We start from the raw sequence: 20,681 nt of genomic DNA, 5'->3' as shown, positions 1-20,681 counted from the left end.
ATAGTCAATTTTTAACCATTTTTCGTAAATCTTATTAATCTTTTACAAAAATCTTCAACTCTGAAACTACTGGGCCAAATTTAACCGAACTTGGCAACAATCATCTTTGGGATGTTTAGTTTAAAAATTGTGTCCGGTGACCCGGCCATCCAACCAAGATGGCCGCCATGGCTAAAAATAGAACATAGGCGTAAAATGCAATTTTGGGCTTATAACGCAAAAACCAAAGCATTTAGAACAAATCTGACGAGGTTTGATTGTTTATCAGGTCTGCCCTGAAATTTTCAGATCGATCGGACAACTGGTTGTTGGGTTGCTGCCCATTGGTAATTTTAAGGAAATTGTGCAGTTTTTGTTTATTATCTTGAATTATATTATAGATAGAGATAAACTGTAAACAGCAATAACATGTAGCGGAGCTAATCAGTAGCCAGGACCCCAGGCTAGTAAAAATTCCAGTCATTATCACATCACAACAGGGAGTAAATTGATAATGAACTTATGCAAATAAAAGCACATGGTAATTAATCTAAATATATAGGCATTTGGGAGGGGCTTATATGTCAATCATCTGTTGATACCAGTGTCCAGCTGTTAATCCCTGACCAATAGATAAATATTGTAGTCTTATCTTATTGTTTTGCAACAAAAATAATTTATATAACATGGAAGTGAACAAAGAGGAAGAAAAAATCTAAATTGAAAAAATCTACAAAAAATGAAATAAAATTAATATATGGTAAAGAGTGGGAAAGTATTTTTAAAAGCCTCTGACTGTCTGTATAAATATCTTCTCTTTGGTCTTATTCATTTAAATACAGTTTTATGCATTTTAACTAATTTTCAGTTTATGTGTTGGATTTTCAAGAAGAGTGTGGTCTAACTCTTGATCTTTTTATGAACATGTTTTTTGATGCACACTTTTAATGTTCTAGCTTATTTCAGACAGTTTATTTCTTTCTTTTTTTTTAAATTCAAATGAAAGTTATTCTTTATATATAGAGAATAATGATGTTAAACATTGATTATATGCAGCTGGTCAATCTTGTTATTCTCTTATCTTAAGACTGTCTGGAAAGAGGCGGAGCTTTGTCTATATTTAATAACTACATCACAGATGTTGGTCAAATCTGTGACGTCAGACTCCCGCCAAATGCCAAGTTAGTGTTGGACAGATCACATGTAATGCAAAATTTACAGCATTAGAGCATCAAAGACACAAAGTGTGTGGTTCTATTGATATAGTAATGGTATCAGAACACTCCTGGGGTGTTCCCAGTGGAATTTTTGTATTTATATTGTCTTTATAGGGGTTCTAAGGGGGAAATTCAGTTTTTAGGTCATTTCTCAGAACAATTTTTCATGAGAATTGTAAGGAAAAAATGAAAATAGAAACTTAATGATTACCCCCTTTGGCCTGACTTTGATATATATGATTAAAGGGTGTATTTTCTACAATACCGTGTCCCAGTTTTTGGATAATTTGTTTCTAAATGAATTTATAGGTCTTCAAAGATGAAAGATGAAATGAGGTTTGGAACCCAGCAGTTAAATCAATATATCTTCTTACTGGAGGAATATATCAAAAATCTAAGACACGGTTTTGTTGATTGTATATGGTTGATTAAAGGGATGAAAACAAATTTTTACTACCATTTGACATGAAACGTGAACGTGCTGCAACCAGACAATTTGACGTCAGAAACTCGTCTTACTGTCCTTTTGACAATGATACCGGTAGAAAGGATTTGTTGAAGACTTTCAATGATCAGATCAACATGAAGTGACAATAGAATTCGATTACGCATGCAATGTCATTTGCGAGACAAACCTACGGCCGCAACGTCAACTGCTAATCACATTGATGAATGTCATTTTGCACAGATTTATGCCATGAATGTTCTTATTAACTGAACTGCCAAATAATCGACTGCAGAAAAACATTTTAAGCCTTCAAGTTTCAACCGCAGAATTGCCAAAACCCGTTGTTACGAATGGAAAAAACGGAACAAAAAACGTGCCGAACAGAAGTGGTTGACCTTTCTGATAATCATTTCGTTCGTTTGATACAAGCAGTCATTGCTTTTGACGGTTACAAGTTAATTGGTAATGGGGTGCCAGGGTTTCAGTGTATGCCACTATATTTGAACGTCGAAAATGACGTAATCAATTCAACTTTCGACATGGCATTTTTTTTTATAAAACATTGAAGTAATGAAAGATCTTTCTGTTCACGAGTTTGTTTACAAAAATAAAGAATAATCTAGTGTTGCGTTTCTAAAGTAGGTCCGTATGAATAAAAGAACAAGTCGTTACGAAGAGGAGCACTGTTGGTTCCAATAGGAATGCTGAAAATCTATTGAAAAACAAATTAAATAAATCTGCCAAATGTATAACGAAAACAGAACAGTTTATGTAAATTATGGTATCCACTTTAGCGACAGAGCATCTTGTTTTTCATCTGTGGTTAAAAATTTAAAAAGGAGCAACGAACAGAACTACGATTGTTAAAAAGAGGGGCAATAGATACAAGAGGAACAGTCGCACTCATAAATCGAAAATAAACTGACAACGCCATGGCTAAAAATGAAAAGGACAAACAGACAAATAATAGTACACAAAAAACAATATAGAAAACTAAAGACTGATGTATTCGATCCTCTTTAGTAAGTGTACTATCCAAGTGAATTGTAAATACGTATTTCTAATCAAAAAATTAATGTTATATGTGATTTAAAAACAAAGGCGGTCATGTTGGGGACCGGGCTTTGTCTGCCGGTACAACACCTTAGTTATAATATTTAATAACTAATTGTGAAATAAAAGAGTCTATTGCTGCTGTTCATTTATGAAATTTACAGGTTTAACCTTACTCTATTACTTTTAAGATGACAGTCAAAACTAAAAAAAAAATGGAATAAAAATTAAGGGGCAATAACCCTAAAACACCTAACTGATAACATTGGAAATAAGTTTTAAAAAATGTAAGAGGTTTCTAAAAATGTTAGCCTGGGGTTTATAGTTATCATCTGGCTGATCACTGTTGAAATAACACTTTTAACATAGTTCCTGTATATTTGCATGTAACATATAACAGCCAAACAAATAAAGAAGAAGAATAAATGTTTTAAGGGCAATATTAAATAACTTCAAAACCGGTTGACAGACTTTCTACAATTGTCAGGGAAGATACATCTTGTCATACTGATCAATTTTGGTTTGTACATTTGTTAACCTAGCTCCTACAATTTTCAACACAACACTCAACAAGAGGCTGTCAGAGAGACAGCAAACAGAATTTTCCTGCAGATGTCGAACCCTGAACATTTGAGCAAGTATAGACGCACCATTTAAGCTTAAAACAGCTCTGAATTTAGATTGTGATTGAATATTTGATACAGTATGGGTTTGGGACACAAAATAAATATGGTCGAAGAACTGAAAAATTTGAAATTTGACATTTACCTATTCAATATTGTCCAATATCCAAAATCTATGTACATTGCTAGATCAGCATATCAAAGAACCCCAAGAATTATTTTTTTGATGAAATACTTCTTTGTTTAAACATATTTATTTATAGTGGATTGGGAAACAAGTTTTTGCAACTTATACTAATCCCTTTCCATTTTGCAGGTGAGAGTGCTGCCTCAATTGTAGTGGCATTAGCCTGCTCTTTTTCGTAATCTACAAGGGTGTCTTTTACGTGCAAGAGATATGGCTCTCTCTTAACACAGGTCAGCAATTTATCGTCCCCTTCCGACGGACTATCATCTTTCCTTAAGACCATACTTGCAAATGGTGTCAAAGGAGAGCCGAAAAATTCAGTCCCTGAAATTTTCTTCCCAGACGGGAATTGATCCAGGAACCTTTATGATGTAATTAGTAATGATGTTATATTTATTTTTTAATTATAATCAAATATAATTAATAGTTTTCAAATAAATCTGTCACTCCAATGATTGACAATTACCAAATGGTGTGTTATCTTGAAAAATCATTTTAAAACACTTAGTATAATCAAACTTTATTTGTTAATCAGTTGTTATTGGATTTGAACTGGCTGTCAGTTACTGCGAGTTCTCTCAGATCTGTACTTAGATTATGTTGTTATCGGATTTGAACTGGCTGTCAGTTACTGCGAGTTCTCTCAGATCTGTACTTAGATTATGTTGTTATCGGATTTGAACTGGCTGTCAGTTACTGAGAGTTCTCTCAGATCTGTACTTAGATTATGTTGTTATCGGATTTGAACTGGCTGTCAGTTACTGCGAGTTCTCTCAAATCTGTTCTTAGATTATGTTGTTATCGGATTTGAACTGGCTGTCAGTTACTGAGAGTTCTCTCAGATCTGTACTTAGATTATGTTGTTATCGGATTTGAACTGGCTGTCAGTTACTGAGAGTTCTCTCAGATCTGTACTTAGATTATGTTGTTATCGGATTTGAACTGGCTGTCAGTTACTGAGAGTTCTCTCAGATCTGTTCTTAGGTTATGTTGTTATCGGATTTGAACTGGCTGTCAGTTACTGAGAGTTCTCTCAGATCTGTACTTAGATTATGTTGTTATCGGATTTGAACTGGGTGTCAGTTACTGAGAGTTCTCTCAGATCTGTACTTAGATTATGTTGTTATCGGATTTGAACTGGCTGTCAGTTACTGAGAGTTCTCTCAGATCTGTACTTAGATTATGTTGTTATCGGATTTGAACTGGGTGTCAGTTACTGCGAGTTCTCTCAGATCTGTTCTTAGATTATGTTGTTATCGGATTTGAACTGGCTGTCAGTTACTGAGAGTTCTCTCAGATCTGTACTTAGATTATGTTGTTATCGGATTTGAACTGGCTGTCAGTTACTGAGAGTTCTCTCAGATCTGTACTTAGATGATGTTGTTATCGGATTTGAACTGGCTGTCAGTTACTGAGAGTTCTCTCAGATCTGTTCTTAGGTTATGTTGTTATCGGATTTGAACTGGCTGTCAGTTACTGAGAGTTCTCTCAGATCTGTACTTAGATTATGTTGTTATCGGATTTGAACTGGGTGTCAGTTACTGAGAGTTCTCTCAGATCTGTACTTAGATTATGTTGTTATCCGATTTGAACTGGCTGTCAGTTACTGAGAGTTCTCTCAGATCTGTTCTTAGATTATGTTGTTATCGGATTTGAACTGGCTGTCAGTTACTGAGAGTTCTCTCAGATCTGTACTTAGATTATGTTGTTATCCGATTTGAACTGGCTGTCAGTTACTGAGAGTTCTCTCAGATCTGTACTTAGATTATGTTGTTATCCGATTTGAACTGGCTGTCAGTTACTGAGAGTTCTCTCAGATCTGTTCTTAGATTATGTTGTTATCGGATTTGAACTGGGTGTCAGTTACTGCGAGTTCTCTCAGATCTGTTCTTAGATTATGTTGTTATCGGATTTGAACTGGCTGTCAGTTACTGAGAGTTCTCTCAGATCTGTACTTAGATTATGTTGTTATCGGATTTGAACTGGCTGTCAGTTACTGAGAGTTCTCTCAGATCTGTACTTAGATTATGTTGTTATCGGATTTGAACTGGCTGTCAGTTACTGAGAGTTCTCTCAGATCTGTACTTAGATTATGTTGTTATCGGATTTGAACTGGCTGTCAGTTACTGAGAGTTCTCTCAGATCTGTTCTTAGATTATGTTGTTATCGGATTTGAACTGGCTGTCAGTTACTGAGAGTTCTCTCAGATCTGTACTTAGATTATGTTGTTATCGGATTTGAACTGGCTGTCAGTTACTGAGAGTTCTCTCAGATCTGTACTTAGATGATGTTGTTATCGGATTTGAACTGGCTGTCAGTTACTGAGAGTTCTCTCAGATCTGTTCTTAGATTATGTTGTTATCGGATTTGAACTGGGTGTCAGTTACTGAGAGTTCTCTCAGATCTGTTCTTAGATTATGTTGTTATCGGATTTGAACTGGCTGTCAGTTACTGAGAGTTCTCTCAGATCTGTACTTAGATTATGTTGTTATCGGATTTGAACTGGCTGTCAGTTACTGAGAGTTCTCTCAGATCTGTACTTAGATTATGTTGTTATCGGATTTGAACTGGCTGTCAGTTACTGAGAGTTCTCTCAGATCTGTACTTAGATTATGTTGTTATCGGATTTGAACTGGCTGTCAGTTACTGAGAGTTCTCTCAGATCTGTTCTTAGATTATGTTGTTATCGGATTTGAACTGGGTGTCAGTTACTGCGAGTTCTCTCAGATCTGTTCTTAGATTATGTTGTTATCGGATTTGAACTGGCTGTCAGTTACTGAGAGTTCTCTCAGATCTGTACTTAGATTATGTTGTTATCGGATTTGAACTGGCTGTCAGTTACTGAGAGTTCTCTCAGATCTGTACTTAGATTATGTTGTTATCGGATTTGAACTGGGTGTCAGTTACTGCGAGTTCTCTCAGATCTGTACTTAGATTATGTTGTTATCGGATTTGAACTGGCTGTCAGTTACTGAGAGTTCTCTCAGATCTGTTCTTAGATTATGTTGTTATCGGATTTGAACTGGGTGTCAGATACTGCGAGTTCTCTCAGATCTGTTCTTAGATTATGTTGTTATCGGATTTGAACTGGCTGTCAGTTACTGAGAGTTCTCTCAGATCTGTACTTAGATTATGTTGTTATCGGATTTGAACTGGCTGTCAGTTACTGAGAGTTCTCTCAGATCTGTACTTAGATTATGTTGTTATCGGATTTGAACTGGCTGTCAGTTACTGAGAGTTCTCTCAGATCTGTACTTAGATTATGTTGTTATCGGATTTGAACTGGCTGTCAGTTACTGAGAGTTCTCTCAGATCTGTTCTTAGATTATGTTGTTATCGGATTTGAACTGGCTGTCAGTTACTGAGAGTTCTCTCAGATCTGTACTTAGATTATGTTGTTATCGGATTTGAACTGGCTGTCAGTTACTGAGAGTTCTCTCAGATCTGTACTTAGATTATGTTGTTATCGGATTTGAACTGGCTGTCAGTTACTGAGAGTTCTCTCAGATCTGTACTTAGCTTATGTTGTTATCGGATTTGAACTGGCTGTCAGTTACTGAGAGTCCTCTCAGATCTGTTCTTAGATTATGTTGTTATCGGATTTGAACTGGGTGTCAGTTACTGCGAGTTCTCTCAGATCTGTTCTTAGATTATGTTGTTATCGGATTTGAACTGGCTGTCAGTTACTGAGAGTTCTCTCAGATCTGTACTTAGATTATGTTGTTATCGGATTTGAACTGGCTGTCAGTTACTGAGAGTTCTCTCAGATCTGTACTTAGATTATGTTGTTATCGGATTTGAACTGGCTGTCAGTTACTGAGAGTTCTCTCAGATCTGTTCTTAGATTATGTTGTTATCGGATTTGAACTTGGTGTCAGTTACTGCGAGTTCTCTCAGATCTGTTCTTAGATTATGTTGTTATCGGATTTGAACTGGCTGTCAGTTACTGAGAGTTCTCTCAGATCTGTACTTAGATTATGTTGTTATCGGATTTGAACTGGCTGTCAGTTACTGAGAGTTCTCTCAGATCTGTACTTAGATTATGTTGTTATCGGATTTGAACTGGCTGTCAGTTACTGAGAGTTCTCTCAGATCTGTACTTAGATTATGTTGTTATCGGATTTGAACTGGCTGTCAGTTACTGAGAGTTCTCTCAGATCTGTTCTTAGATTATGTTGTTATCGGATTTGAACTTGGTGTCAGTTACTGCGAGTTCTCTCAGATCTGTTCTTAGATTATGTTGTTATCGGATTTGAACTGGCTGTCAGTTACTGAGAGTTCTCTCAGATCTGTACTTAGATTATGTTGTTATCGGATTTGAACTGGCTGTCAGTTACTGAGAGTTCTCTCAGATCTGTACTTAGATTATGTTGTTATCGGATTTGAACTGGGTGTCAGTTACTGCGAGTTCTCTCAGATCTGTTCTTAGATTATGTTGTTATCGGATTTGAACTGGGTGTCAGTTACTGAGAGTTCTCTCAGATCTGTTCTTAGATTATGTTGTTATCGGATTTGAACTGGCTGTCAGTTACTGAGAGTTCTCTCAGATCTGTTCTTAGATTATGTTGTTATCGGATTTGAACTGGGTGTCAGTTACTGCGAGTTCTCTCAGATCTGTTCTTAGATTATGTTGTTATCGGATTTGAACTGGCTGTCAGTTACTGAGAGTTCTCTCAGATCTGTACTTAGATTATGTTGTTATCCGATTTGAACTGGCTGTCAGTTACTGAGAGTTCTCTCAGATCTGTACTTAGATTTTTTTTGTAGTCTGATTTAGATACCCTGCCAGGTCCGGTCTGCATCTTCGTCAGATGTTTTCTGCTTTGCATTGATCTGACGAGTTCAGCATTTTATAACTGACTTACATTACTGTCCAAGGTTAGGGAGAGGGTTTAGTCACAGAAAACTAGTTTAATCTGTCACATCTGTATTTGCCTGTCCCAAGTTGGGAGCCTGTAGTCCAGTCCTGTGGTGGTTGTTGGTTCAAGTCTGTCATATTTGTTTTTTTTGCAAATTGTTTTATGATAATTTGGCTGCTAATTTTCTAAAGTTGTCCCCAGGACCTTTTAGCATCATGGTAATGTGATGCTATCTGAATTGATTTTTTTTTATAGATTGTGTTATGGATGTGATGCTGTAATTTTTAGAAACATGATGGTATTTTGAATTTCCTTTTTTACCAATAGCTAAATGAAATATCTTGGGAGAACACTTTCTCAATTGAGTTGTTTCATATTTTTAATGTCAGGGCCTTTTACAGCGGACTATACAGTATGGGTGTTTCTCGTTGTTGAAGGCTGTACCAGGCCTATAGTTGTTTTCATCCACTTCACTTAATCTTTGGTGGATAAATGTCTCATTTGCAATCATACTAAATCTCCTAATTTTTATATTTACTAAGCAAACAATAATGATTCAATCAATGCATGAAAACAACAACAACAAAAGATTATGGTAATTCCTTTTTTGTGTTGGAAGATAAACTTTTACTTAATCTAAATAGGAACAACCTATTTTTTGTCACTGTTCTCTATGGAATTTGTTTTTCCCTCAAAGATATAAAGAATCATTTTATTTATTTACACAAACTTTTACAACTTTTATACAAAACAAGATTGTCTAGTGCTTTATCAGATGTGGATCCAGGAATTTAAAAAGGGAGCACCATGGCAACATTAGAGTTAGGACCTGTAAAAATATGTATTAACCATACATTGTAGTTCCTTACTAAAGCAGCCCCTGTTAATGTCATATTTGTGGAAGGGAATAAATGAATAAAATAAATAAAATCTCAACAACCTGTCCTTTCAATAAATAAACCATTTAATTGTGTACTGCTTTGTTTTTTATAAACTAAACAGTTTCAGTCATGATGTCTTTTATTATCTAAACAAATGATGGAACACAATACCATCCAATAGCCACCATTTCTAGCACCTAAACTGAGTACTGGTAAATGGTAAATCCAGAGTTGCTAGATTTTCTATAATAATTAAAACTGTCATTCCAGAAAACTGTCATTCCAGATGACAAATCATATCACAAGTTTTGTCTTTAAGCAGACTCAAGTTTATCCATGTGGGTTTAGCACCAATCCTATGGACAGTTAAATCAGAAGTCTATTTTACTTTTGCCTGTGGAACCACATCCTGCTGGAGATTTTTTGTACACTGGATCTTCTTGAGGTCTACTGGCTGTTTCTGATAGCTCTGGAGGAAGGTGAAGTTTCTTTTAAAAGAAATAAAATTAAGTAATAATAAAATCAGAATTATAATCCATCAACAATTACTAAATCACTTGTCTTTATTTATGAGAAATTGCTCATTTTGAAAGTGGAGCCATCTCACAAACTGTGGATTTGAATTTTTCGTGGGTACCAATTTTCATGGATTGGAGAAAATTGATATTTTCAATAATATTTGATTACATTGATTTGACAAAATCTGTATACAAGCCTTCATAATATTTGCACTGCATTGAAATTGGATTTTTTGATTCACCTGTACTCCAAAAAACACCAGAATTTTTATCCAAAAAATAAATAATGAATAAACAGCATGTTGTTGAGATTCAAGAAACCATGTGATATAAAAAAAAAAATGCACAGTTTCTGCATATCTTAATGGCCTTTTGTGATACAGCTTTTCAGAGTGAAAATCTGAGTTTTAAACACAGATATTCATTCCTCGACTAACAATAACCAATTCCATAGTCTAATTATATTCTATGGTTCTTTGTTCTTTGTACATGTTACAGCTTATAACTCAATTAATTCTAAAGGCAGCATGTCCCATATCCTTTAATAGATTAAGTACTGTAAATACTGTAAAAGCACAAATTTTCGTGGGGGATTTAATTTCATTTATTTCGTGGATATTCTTATCCACGAAATTAAAACCCCAACTAAAATTTAACTGTAGATTTACATTATTTTATGATCTGACTAAATCTTATTGACATTATATAATTGATGAACATAAATGCAGACAATAAAATAAATAGGTTAATTGATTAGAAATCGATATTCAAAGGTTTTCTTTAAGTCAGATGATAATCCTAATCCTTTGTTTGTACAGTAATTAATAATCACCAAGAACTGTCAATCAATGTCATTTAACAGTCTAATGCGTCTGTAATGCCCTCAAGTTGTAATACATTTACTCTACAATCATTGTCCTTGGATAAAACATCAAAGGTGTGTAACAGCCAATTAGTGTGTGCAGGTTACAACACTTGATTAGGGAGCTACCATTTGATTTTTATGGGGGGGGGGGGGCTAGGATGAAATTTACAAAAAATAGGCAGGACAGGAGTTTTGAGTAAAAAAAAAGGCAGGATGAGACACTTGCAAAAAAAAGAGTCAGGACGACAATTTAGGTAAAAAAAAGTCAGGATAAACTAAAAAAAAAAAGGCAGGACCGAACAGAGTGAAAAATAAAAAGGCAGGACAGAGATTACAGCTAAAAAAAAAATGCAGGACAAAATTTTTCATCCTAGCCCCCCCATAAAAATCAAATGGTAGCTCCCTTAGTGCTCACTTTGACGTGCAAATTTTAACCCCACGAAAATTAATGTTTATACAGTATAGAAATTAATGCCAAGTTTTTATTATTGCAAAAAATGCAAAAAATGCGACAGAGTTGTAAACGCAATAATTTAAACTCGCATTTTGAAATATTTTATATATTTTATATATTCATGTATTTGGTTTTGATGTTATATACATATGTTATATTTGTTATTCTCGTGGGATTTTGTCTATGTGTGTTACATTTTAGTGTTAGGCCACACAAAATTAAGTAGTAGTTCTTTGGAAAAACCGCACCTAAATTGCCGAAATTAAAATAAAAAAATAAAAATAAATTTCCCGCACCTCACCTGCCAAAACCAAAAAATAAAAATAAAAATAAAATTCCCGCACGTCGAAAATAAATCCGCATTTTCGACGAACTCGATTCCGGTATTAAAAAAAAATCTTTATCAATTAAGCAATTGAAAATATGCAGTGTTTGTCATTTGTCAAGCATATTTTTGATTCTGATAAAAAAAGTTGCAAAGATGGAAAACGTGCTGATTGTTTCTGTGGTGAAACATTCAGACAAAAATAACAACAAGGCATACATATTAAAAAATACGACAACACAAACAAAATGTCGGACATTCAGGGAACTATATCAAGAAGCCATTGAACGATGTAGCGATGCACAAAGTGAGATTATTAATATTAAAACTATACAAATAAGTAGGTCGAACAGTTTCGATGATTCTAGTATCGAAATATCTGACGAAAATATGGTATGGTCAATATGTAATGACCTAAACTTTAAATATGTGCAGTTCACAATTGATGATGGATCTACTGCTACTAAAGATGCATCAAATTCAAAACCAAGTGGAATTAATGCATTTTCGGTACTCATGCTTGATATTTAATTGTAAAGTAGCACTAGCTAGAACCCCCAGTTTCCACTGTGCTTGGATTGACTGGTTAGTGATCCATATGCATAAACACAAAACACACATCATGCAGTTATGTTACAAGAAGCTAGCTAGCATACTACAGAGGGTGTCTAAGGACCAGAAGGTGCATATACTACAGATGAAAGCAGTGCATATTAAACGCAGATAGCCACATAAAGTTCATGCATAAAAAAATATGTTCAAAAGTGTATATTTGTGCAGTGTTAATTATACAAACAACAAAACAAAATGAAAAAGAATGCAGAAAGTTGAAATACATATAAAAAGGGAGATAATTTAATTATATCAAATTATGTCCCCTTTCAATTAAGTGAGTTGAAAATTCAGTTGCTTTTTTTAGGTAAAAGATATAAAAATTGAGAGAAAAAAAATATCGCTCGCTCCATATTTCTTCAAAATTTGATGCGAAGAATTTAAAAATATAAATTTAAATTTCGCTCGCTCGCCCCATTTATTTTGGGTAAAATCTCAAAGAACTATTAATTAATTTGGTGTGGCCTTATGTCGTTGTTCTCCTCTTATATTTAATGCGTTTCCCTCGGTTTTAGTTTGTTATCCCGATTTTGTTTTTTGTCCATGGATTTATGAGTTTTGAACAGCGGTATACTACTGTTGCCTTTATTTATATGAATTAAACAGGATTTTTCTCAAAATCATGAAAATTAAAATCGCATTTGAGTCTAAAATGACAAAATCGCAATAATAAATGCAGACAATAATTTCTGAATTTACAGTAATAGTTGTTAGTAAAAATTATATATTTTGAACAAGAAAAAGTTTTAATATATGTCTTTTTGGTATTTTTTTTTTCTCCTGTCTTTCCTTTTGTTTTGGCTGGGTTTTTGTGTGTGTGATGTGACTATATCATCCCTTGAATAGTAGCGACACCGCTGAAATTGACAGGTTTTAAATGATAATAAATATCCCTGATAAAAAGCTTGGATATGTGAAATGGTCTGTCTTTCTACATATTTACTTAATTTACCTCTATGGTAAATTTTTTCCGTCTAAGTTTGAACCCTAAATCTAATGTGTCTGGCATATGGCATAATAATGAGTTGAGTCGTGGTAACTGGTGAATTTTCAACAAACCTGAAACAAACAAATATGATCTTAGATTTCTTCCATGTGATATAGATATAAGTAGAGTCGATAAAAAGATTGGTCAGATGGCACTTCTATTACATGTAATTGGTAAAAGTCAGTTGAGAAAAAACAATTATAGGAAATAATCATTTAAATATTTATCCATGGTAGGAAAAAATAAAAATTGCCTGCAGATCCAACTACCCCCTCCCATATATTTATTTTTGGAACAGCCCTGAATATTTTTTTTTTCGCTCTTCTGTTTTTCTTTTTGTAAAACCGATCTTGTCGATATTTTCGCAATTACAAAACCATCATAAAATTCAGAATTTTCAATTTACAACAATTAATAAATGCTATTTTTAAGAAGGTATTTTTATTTCCAACTTTCTGATAAGAAATCGTAGAACAACTTACCATGATATTCTTTACAAGCAGGATTTTTTTCTGAACCAGCAAAACTTTCCAGTTGTATTACTGTATCACATAATTTTCTTAGTCTACCAACATATGCAGGCTGTAAAAACAAAGTATTCATTTATTTACTGTTGATTCATTTATTTTCAGTAAATTATTGTGCTCGTAAGTTGTATGATTGCAAGGCCTGGCCTTGAAGGCATAAAACTTTGCTCAGTGCTCAGAGCACAAAAATCATGCTCGAAACATGAAATCAAGCGTTTTGATTGGTTGATTCTTGAGTCTGAGTACAAAAATTGTGCTCGAAAGTTTTATGACCGCAAGGCCAGGACTTGTGTTTCCTATTAGGATTTCCTTGATATAAAATTGTTAATTACAAGAAGTTTAGGAACTAAGGAATGCTTAAAGTACAGTTGAAGTCATCCCTTCAAGAGTTTATAGGACATCATCATGAATTGTTGACCTTGATTGGTCACAAAATTTTTTTTTTTCTAGCTTAATTTATGACTTATGCCCTTAATTTTACTTACAAAAAAACATGTGTCACTGGAGGAGTAGGAACTGTTTACCTATTTAAAACACTCAAGTTTAATCCTAGTTTTTGGTGGGGTTCCTGTTTCTAAATCTTTTATTTTTGGTGTTGTGTTTTGTATATTTGTTTTTTTCCCAACATTTTTCTATTTGACCATGATGGCTATATCAAGTCTAATAAAATAAAATATTTTTAGTGTGGTTTGTGTTACTCAGTCTAATCTATAATTTTCTTTGTATTGTTTTGTAGACAGATGTTAATTTGTCTTTTTTTTTTTCATTTTATGCCAAGACTTGTTAGTTTCTCTTTCACTTATGAGTTTTGCCATCACTTTGGTATCTTTCACCCCTATTTTACTATTCTATATTGCCATTTTTTCAAGTCTTAAACTTATTATTAAAAGGATGACAATTTTCTTGTACAAATAACTTTATAGCTTACCTGAAATAAATGTGATGGAACAGTTATCATCATCACAGCAAAGGCCGATCTAAGTAAAGCTCGACATCCATATAGAAACCTGGGAAGTGAGGAGTCAAAGTTTTCACCCTTCATTCCTCCGTTCTTTCCCCACTGTGGTGAACCAAGGGAATGAATACCTGGAACAGAAAAAAATCACCAGATTAGCAATTGGCTGACAAAAAGCCTATCACTATGTACTGGTATAACAAAAATCAAAGTGCTTAAAAGCACTGAACGGTAAAGTAAAGATTTCTTCAATTTATCAGTGGGAAGTAAAATTAAATATTGCATTGGTTGGTGCTGATTTAACAGCTATTCTAGACAAAGGAAGTTAACTCCAAATTTTATAAAGATGAGGTTAATAATGACATAATTCATATTTTTAGAACAGATATTAGATTCCTGCACCTTGCAAAAGTTATGTAATTTTTTTGACAATTGAAACATCATTTTGTGCCTTGAATACTTCAGCATATACATCAAAAAGTTTCTGGAGGGGAATGTTCATAGATAGTATGTATAGAATGTTATGGTCAATGCACTATATGTTGTGTATCAAAAGAGGTAGTGATCAGCCTGTGAAGATTTAGATATCAAGTCAATGTCTTTACCTAAAAATCTGATAGAAAACGATATTGAAGCCCATCCCCGGCTGAATGTACACCGTTTAATTTTCTAAACTAAACAGACAAAACATTTAAAGCAGGAGAGATTATAATTTATCCCTTCTCTCCTATATGTGGTGAACCAAGAGAATGGATAATATAGCACCTGGCTACAATTCTTTATTAAACTATATATAGTGTTTAGTGATTTAAAAAGGTGTGAGTCTTTCAAGGGACACATGTGTAATATGCCATCTCCAACTAGTACAAGCAGAAACAAAGAATTCTATGTTTAGGTATCAGACAATCCCAAAGTCAGTCCAATATAAAGTATGGTATTAAAATAGATGGTGCATATTTTCATGATCAGAATCTATATTTATAGATTTCTGTTCAGACTTTTTTAAGGAGTTGATTCGTTTCAGCAAGTGTTGTTGTTATAACTTGAAAACTGAAAGCTTCAAATTTACCAATTCTAAGAATATTTCTTTTATCATGTTGTGTAGTTGTTGAAAATTTGCCATCATCTATCTTTTGTTTTATTTTCTCCAGCAGCAAGGCATACTTTTCATTCATAGATATTGACGATGAAGAACTGAAATAAAACATCCTTCTAATAAAAAAGTCAATAGAATTTTTAAAGTTTACAATACATTGTATAATTCAATGTTAAGAAATTAAAGAAAAGTATGTAGTTTTAATTACACTTTATGAGAAGTTATTGAAATTACTTGTTTAAACAAGGAATTATTTGAAAATAGAAACATTTAATAGCTAAGTTATTTGTAGAGTATCTATGGTTTTGAAAACAAAAGGGACTGCTTTCGCTGTAATCTCACCCAAGGGCAATACCATTTGAGGAGATCAAACCAAGAAATTTCCATAAGTTGATAATTGTCCTGACTAGTGAATCAAGTGTATGTAATGAATACAATTCGAGCCACATTGAGTTAGAAAATGTCTCAATATTAGTGACTTCCTACAGACCTTTAGGACTAGCACCTTTAAATCTGGCTCAGTGTGTGGGATTAATACAAAGTAGGATAACATTCATTTACTGGGGATTCTTTAAAATTTATGGGATACCAATTTTCCAGGATTTGGTTTGTTCAAGTGAACCACAAATTTAAATGTTCAACCAAATACCCATTTCCATAGGCTTGTTTGCAGACTTTCGTAAAATCACAAATTTTCAAATATCAATGAAAATAGAAAAAAAATCTTGAATCGTCGAAATATCATGAAAATTGGTATCCATGAAAATAATTGAACTCTACATTTTCATATTTCATTTGTCACTTAATGTCACACTACAATTAAACAATCACAGCTTTTTTAATTTTTTTTTATGTATGATGAAAATTATGGTCGATGCTTTTTATCATACCATGTACATAAATCTGCTTCAGATATTGTAGAATGATCTATGCTGTTAGTCAACTCAGGGTCCATGGTCTTTGTTAAATCATAATAATGTCCAAACTTTATAGATGTTGGGTTTGACTAAAATAAACAAAAGTAGTGTGGCATCTATGTTAATTTGATATGATATGGATATTGAGTTAATTTTGAAATAAGTTCTTGTTGAAACTTGTTTTAAATTAGGATTTTCATTATGGGCACATCTTAATTTTGATTCTGAGCTTCTGGTTTAAAAATAAAGGAAGAATGTGTCCAAGGGACACAGATAACCCAGCTTATAAATATATGGGAAATTCAGAAATTTGACAATTTAAAAGAGACATAACTTGAGATCTGACAGTGAAATTGACATAAAAAACAAAACACTACAAATATTGTTATTTTATATAATTAATAAGAATTTGAATTCAAAAGCCCAAGGTTTGCTGCCTTTTAATTTACCTGGTATTTAGGAAGATGTTGATATCTCCATGCTATTTTCATATGTTCATCTGATTGGTTGGTGGCATCCTCTGGTGGCGGTCCTGGATCATCAATGATAGGAGCAGGTAACTCCTTAAAAATATCATCAATAAAGTTTATCAGTGGACTTTTGGGTCTAGTCTCAAATACTAAATACAAAGAGAAGAAAATTTTCCTATTAAACCCCAAACTCTGTAAAACAACATTTAACCATATTGGATGCACGAATTCTTTATAGTTTACTATGTGGTATGTGTTTTACTCATTGTTGAAGGCCCAATGGTGACCTATAGTTGTTAATTTCTGTGTCATTTGGTCTCTTGTGAAGAGTTGTCTCATTGGCAATCATACCAAATTTACTTCTTTTACTATTTACAGGCTATTTCAAAATGTAACCAAATCCTTGTAAAATATGTTGAATATGGACAAGCATGAATTTCAAACCCTGTGTTATCCTCAAAAATTAGCATTACAAAAACAATCAAAATTACCATGTTTTTTTACATCTTTTCAAAATCATATAATAAATTTGCAATAGCTTTTCCCAAAACACATTGCATCATAATTTTTTATGAAGATATACATGTAGTTGCATATGTGTTTGGAATAACATTCATCAGGTACACCTAAGACCAAAAGTTTAGGAAAGATCTGAAGCATTTATGAGCATGAATCCATTGTTTATGTTCTGGTAATTTATAGCCAACTTAGGCCTTACAGTGATCTATGCTTGCATATATTCACTTCATTTGTACTCTGGTGGATATCCTAGGTTTCACATTAGCAATCATACAAATCTCCTCATTGTTATATTGAACAGAGTAGTCAAATTCATATACTGGTAATCTTAGTTAAGGAAATTAACACAATTTATAAACTGAAATCAAGTCAACATATAGCTGTATAAATACTTACCTTAAGGATTTGCTGAGGGTCTCTATCTGCACTTGTTAAATGCAAACTATGTCCTGTCATCACAGCTTCAGAACAGAAATACTTTAACATTAACCTGCCATAGTTACCATACGCATCTTCCTCTGGTAATAGAAAATTTATTGAGTGTTATGATATTTGTATATTTCAGATGATGGTAGAGCATATATTTAGACAAAGTACAGTAGCTAATGTTCAACTTTTTTATTACAAACTGACAGAACAACAGAGTATGTACCTGTCTAAAGTCAGGAGCCAGTAATTCAGCGGTTGTTGTTTGTTGCTGTATATCATATCTGCTTTTTCATTCATTGATTTGTACTTTTGTCCTTTGAATCATTTAACATTTTTCATTTAGGGACTTTTTATAGCTTACTATGCAGTATGGGTTTTGACATCATTTGGTCTGTGGTGGAGAGCAGTCTTGTTGGCAATTATATAACATCTTATCATTTTTTATATAGATGCATCAATATCAGATGGGGTTATTCCATACTCAACTGACTGTAACTTTTAAAATATCAGAAAATCTTAGTCTGGATGTACAGTAGATTACTCTAATTACTAAATACTAATTAAATTAAATGGATGAATACTATTGAAAATACTTATATGCTGTGCTCTACATGTACAGTTTATTAGAAACTGTACATTAATGGATTATCTAGTATCTATCTCATAACAACCTTTTTGTAGTAGAGCTATGTGAAATGAATGAGTGATGCTGAAAAGAAATTTACTTAATGGAAAAAATACTGTACCAAGTAAAAAGACTGTTCCTACTGCAACTCCTCCACCTGAAAACAAAAACAAATTCCACATTTAATTATAAACATTATACATTTATTCAATTTCAAGTCATACCTAATTCAAACTATAATTAGACAAACCACCATTTCAATTCATAATTAGGATTCACTATCTAATCAAGTATGAATCCCTTCAAATACTTGTGAAGTTTAATTTTAGATAAAATAGAGAATGGAAACTGTGAATTTGTCACAGAGACAACAACCCTACCAAAGAGCACATATTATTTGTCTGACATTAAATCTGGACAATCTTATAATTTAAACATTAACTGGTTAATGCTTACTTTTTAAGAGGAAGTCAGCGTGCCTGGTGAGAACTACTAACCTTCCTTAGGAAAAATAACTATACTTGAAGATTGGAGTTGAATGAAACTGCCATCTGCATGATCGGAACTCACAACCTCAGTGTTGACTAGTAAGTGATACAGTAGTTCAACATAAAAAACTCAGCCACGGAGGCCAAAGTAGCATTTAACATCCATGGGATGTTTAAGCCATACCCTGAAAAGATATATCCTCCATGGGATATTGTCAACACTATGTGAAGACATGAAGTCCATAGTTTTTTTTTTGGAATAAATTTTATTTATTAAGCATTGTGATATATATGTATATATGGTTATTTTAACCTGTAAATGTATTATGCTATATATATATATTTATGTACGACAGGCCTATGAAATTTTGAATACAGGTAGCGTGCTAATTGTGATAACATTCATTAGAGTAAGAAGTACTGTTTGTATTTAAAGTCGTGCAGAAAATTTATCAACAAGGGTGTAGACCATGTATTTATGTATGTGAAGATTAATCTTCAGTATATAACAGTTCATGCATTATATGTATGTATTGTTCATATTTTAATTATGCAATTCTCTTTTGTAGATTGTATGTTATTTGAATGAACTGATGCCATTTGTTGTAGTAAATGATACGTTGATGACGTTTTTTCGCCGGGAAATTTGAATATTCTGACACGAATGCAACTGAAACTGCGTAAGGGTTCTGTTAATCCACAAATCAAAATATGCATGTGATAGAAGAATAATTTCGGAAGAAAATGGGGGCTGTTGTAAGGTATATAGTAATTTATTAATATTTTTAATTATTTTTGATCTAAAGTAGGGAAGGCAATTCAAGATGGCGACTTAGATCCCTTTAGGTTTTTTCAGTATATGGATATGGATAGTAAACTGCACATTGCCAGAAAACAAAGAAATAGTGATGGAAACGTTAAATACGTTAATAAAGTAATGCAAATAGACAGGAAATAATAGAAAATAAATTAAAAACATTGATTTACAAAATTTTAATCTGCTAACCGAGTCCCTGTGGTTTCAAATACTAAGACTCCTGATCTCCAGTTACAAATAAAGTATCCATGGACAATACATTTTTAAGGGTATGGACGATATGGCGGTATGGGCGATGCATCCTTTGGACATAATGGAAGTGTGGCTGTCATGTCTCGAAGGCACAGAGGCCACTCTAAACTTGCATGCACAAATGGTAATATAATTTCAGACACTGAGAGACATAACCATGATAATATCTCCATAATTTTTCGATCTTAATATATTAGCTCATTCCATTTTATTTATTATCTAACCTATTATGCTATCTAAAGAAGGAATGCCTGTTGAAATTAGCAACTGGTTGTTGTACAAAGATGGTTTTGCTCCAGGAATTTGAAGTATTTTTGCTTTAGATTTCTTTTGAAAACTTGTTGATGTCATGATTTTGACAGAAACATATATGGAAAACCAAAAGATAGTTTATGTAGACGACTGTTTTTCAATTTTTTTTCTCTTTTATAAAAATTATCTTTAACTGTAAACCATGTGTCAATTTTTATGAAATCATCCAATTCAAATTAAGTCCCCTTGATTGCTACTCGGGTTTTTTCGGTCAAAATTAAGAAAACACTCGAGGACAAAATTGGGGGAACTCTTTAGTGAAGAG

General features: G+C 33.2%; 1 protein-coding gene across 1 annotated transcript; it reads right to left on the bottom strand.

Moving 5' to 3' along the window:
- Window positions 1-9,309: 9,309 nt before the first annotated feature.
- LOC139482347 (elongator complex protein 4-like) lies at window positions 9,310-20,611 on the bottom strand. Its single transcript, XM_071266200.1, has 10 exons — window positions 20,329-20,611; window positions 18,669-18,704; window positions 17,890-18,011; window positions 16,954-17,067; window positions 16,478-16,593; window positions 15,561-15,685; window positions 14,465-14,622; window positions 13,492-13,591; window positions 12,974-13,080; window positions 9,310-9,735 (listed from the first exon to the last, which is right to left on the bottom strand). The coding sequence occupies exons 1-10, from the start codon at window positions 20,453-20,455 to the stop codon at window positions 9,619-9,621; spliced, it is 1,122 nt and encodes a 373-aa protein (XP_071122301.1). The 5' UTR covers window positions 20,456-20,611; the 3' UTR covers window positions 9,310-9,618.
- Between the last annotated feature and the right edge of the window lie 70 nt (window positions 20,612-20,681).

Source organism: Mytilus edulis, chromosome 7 (assembly GCF_963676685.1).
Source record: "Mytilus edulis chromosome 7, xbMytEdul2.2, whole genome shotgun sequence".
Taxonomy (NCBI): domain Eukaryota; kingdom Metazoa; phylum Mollusca; class Bivalvia; order Mytilida; family Mytilidae; genus Mytilus; species Mytilus edulis.
This window is presented reverse-complemented; position numbering and strand designations above follow the sequence as displayed.

Coding starts and splice junctions, on each gene's coding strand:
- LOC139482347 (XM_071266200.1), bottom strand. CDS start 20,455: ATGACATCAACAAGTTTTCAAAAGAAATCTAAAGCAAAAATACTTCAA. Junction 17,068..17,889: donor ACCCTCAGCAAATCCTTAAG/GTAAGTATTTAT, acceptor GATATTTTTAAG/GAGTTACCTGCTCCTATCAT. Junction 16,594..16,953: donor AACATCTTCCTAAATACCAG/GTAAATTAAAAG, acceptor TGTTTATTTTAG/TCAAACCCAACATCTATAAA.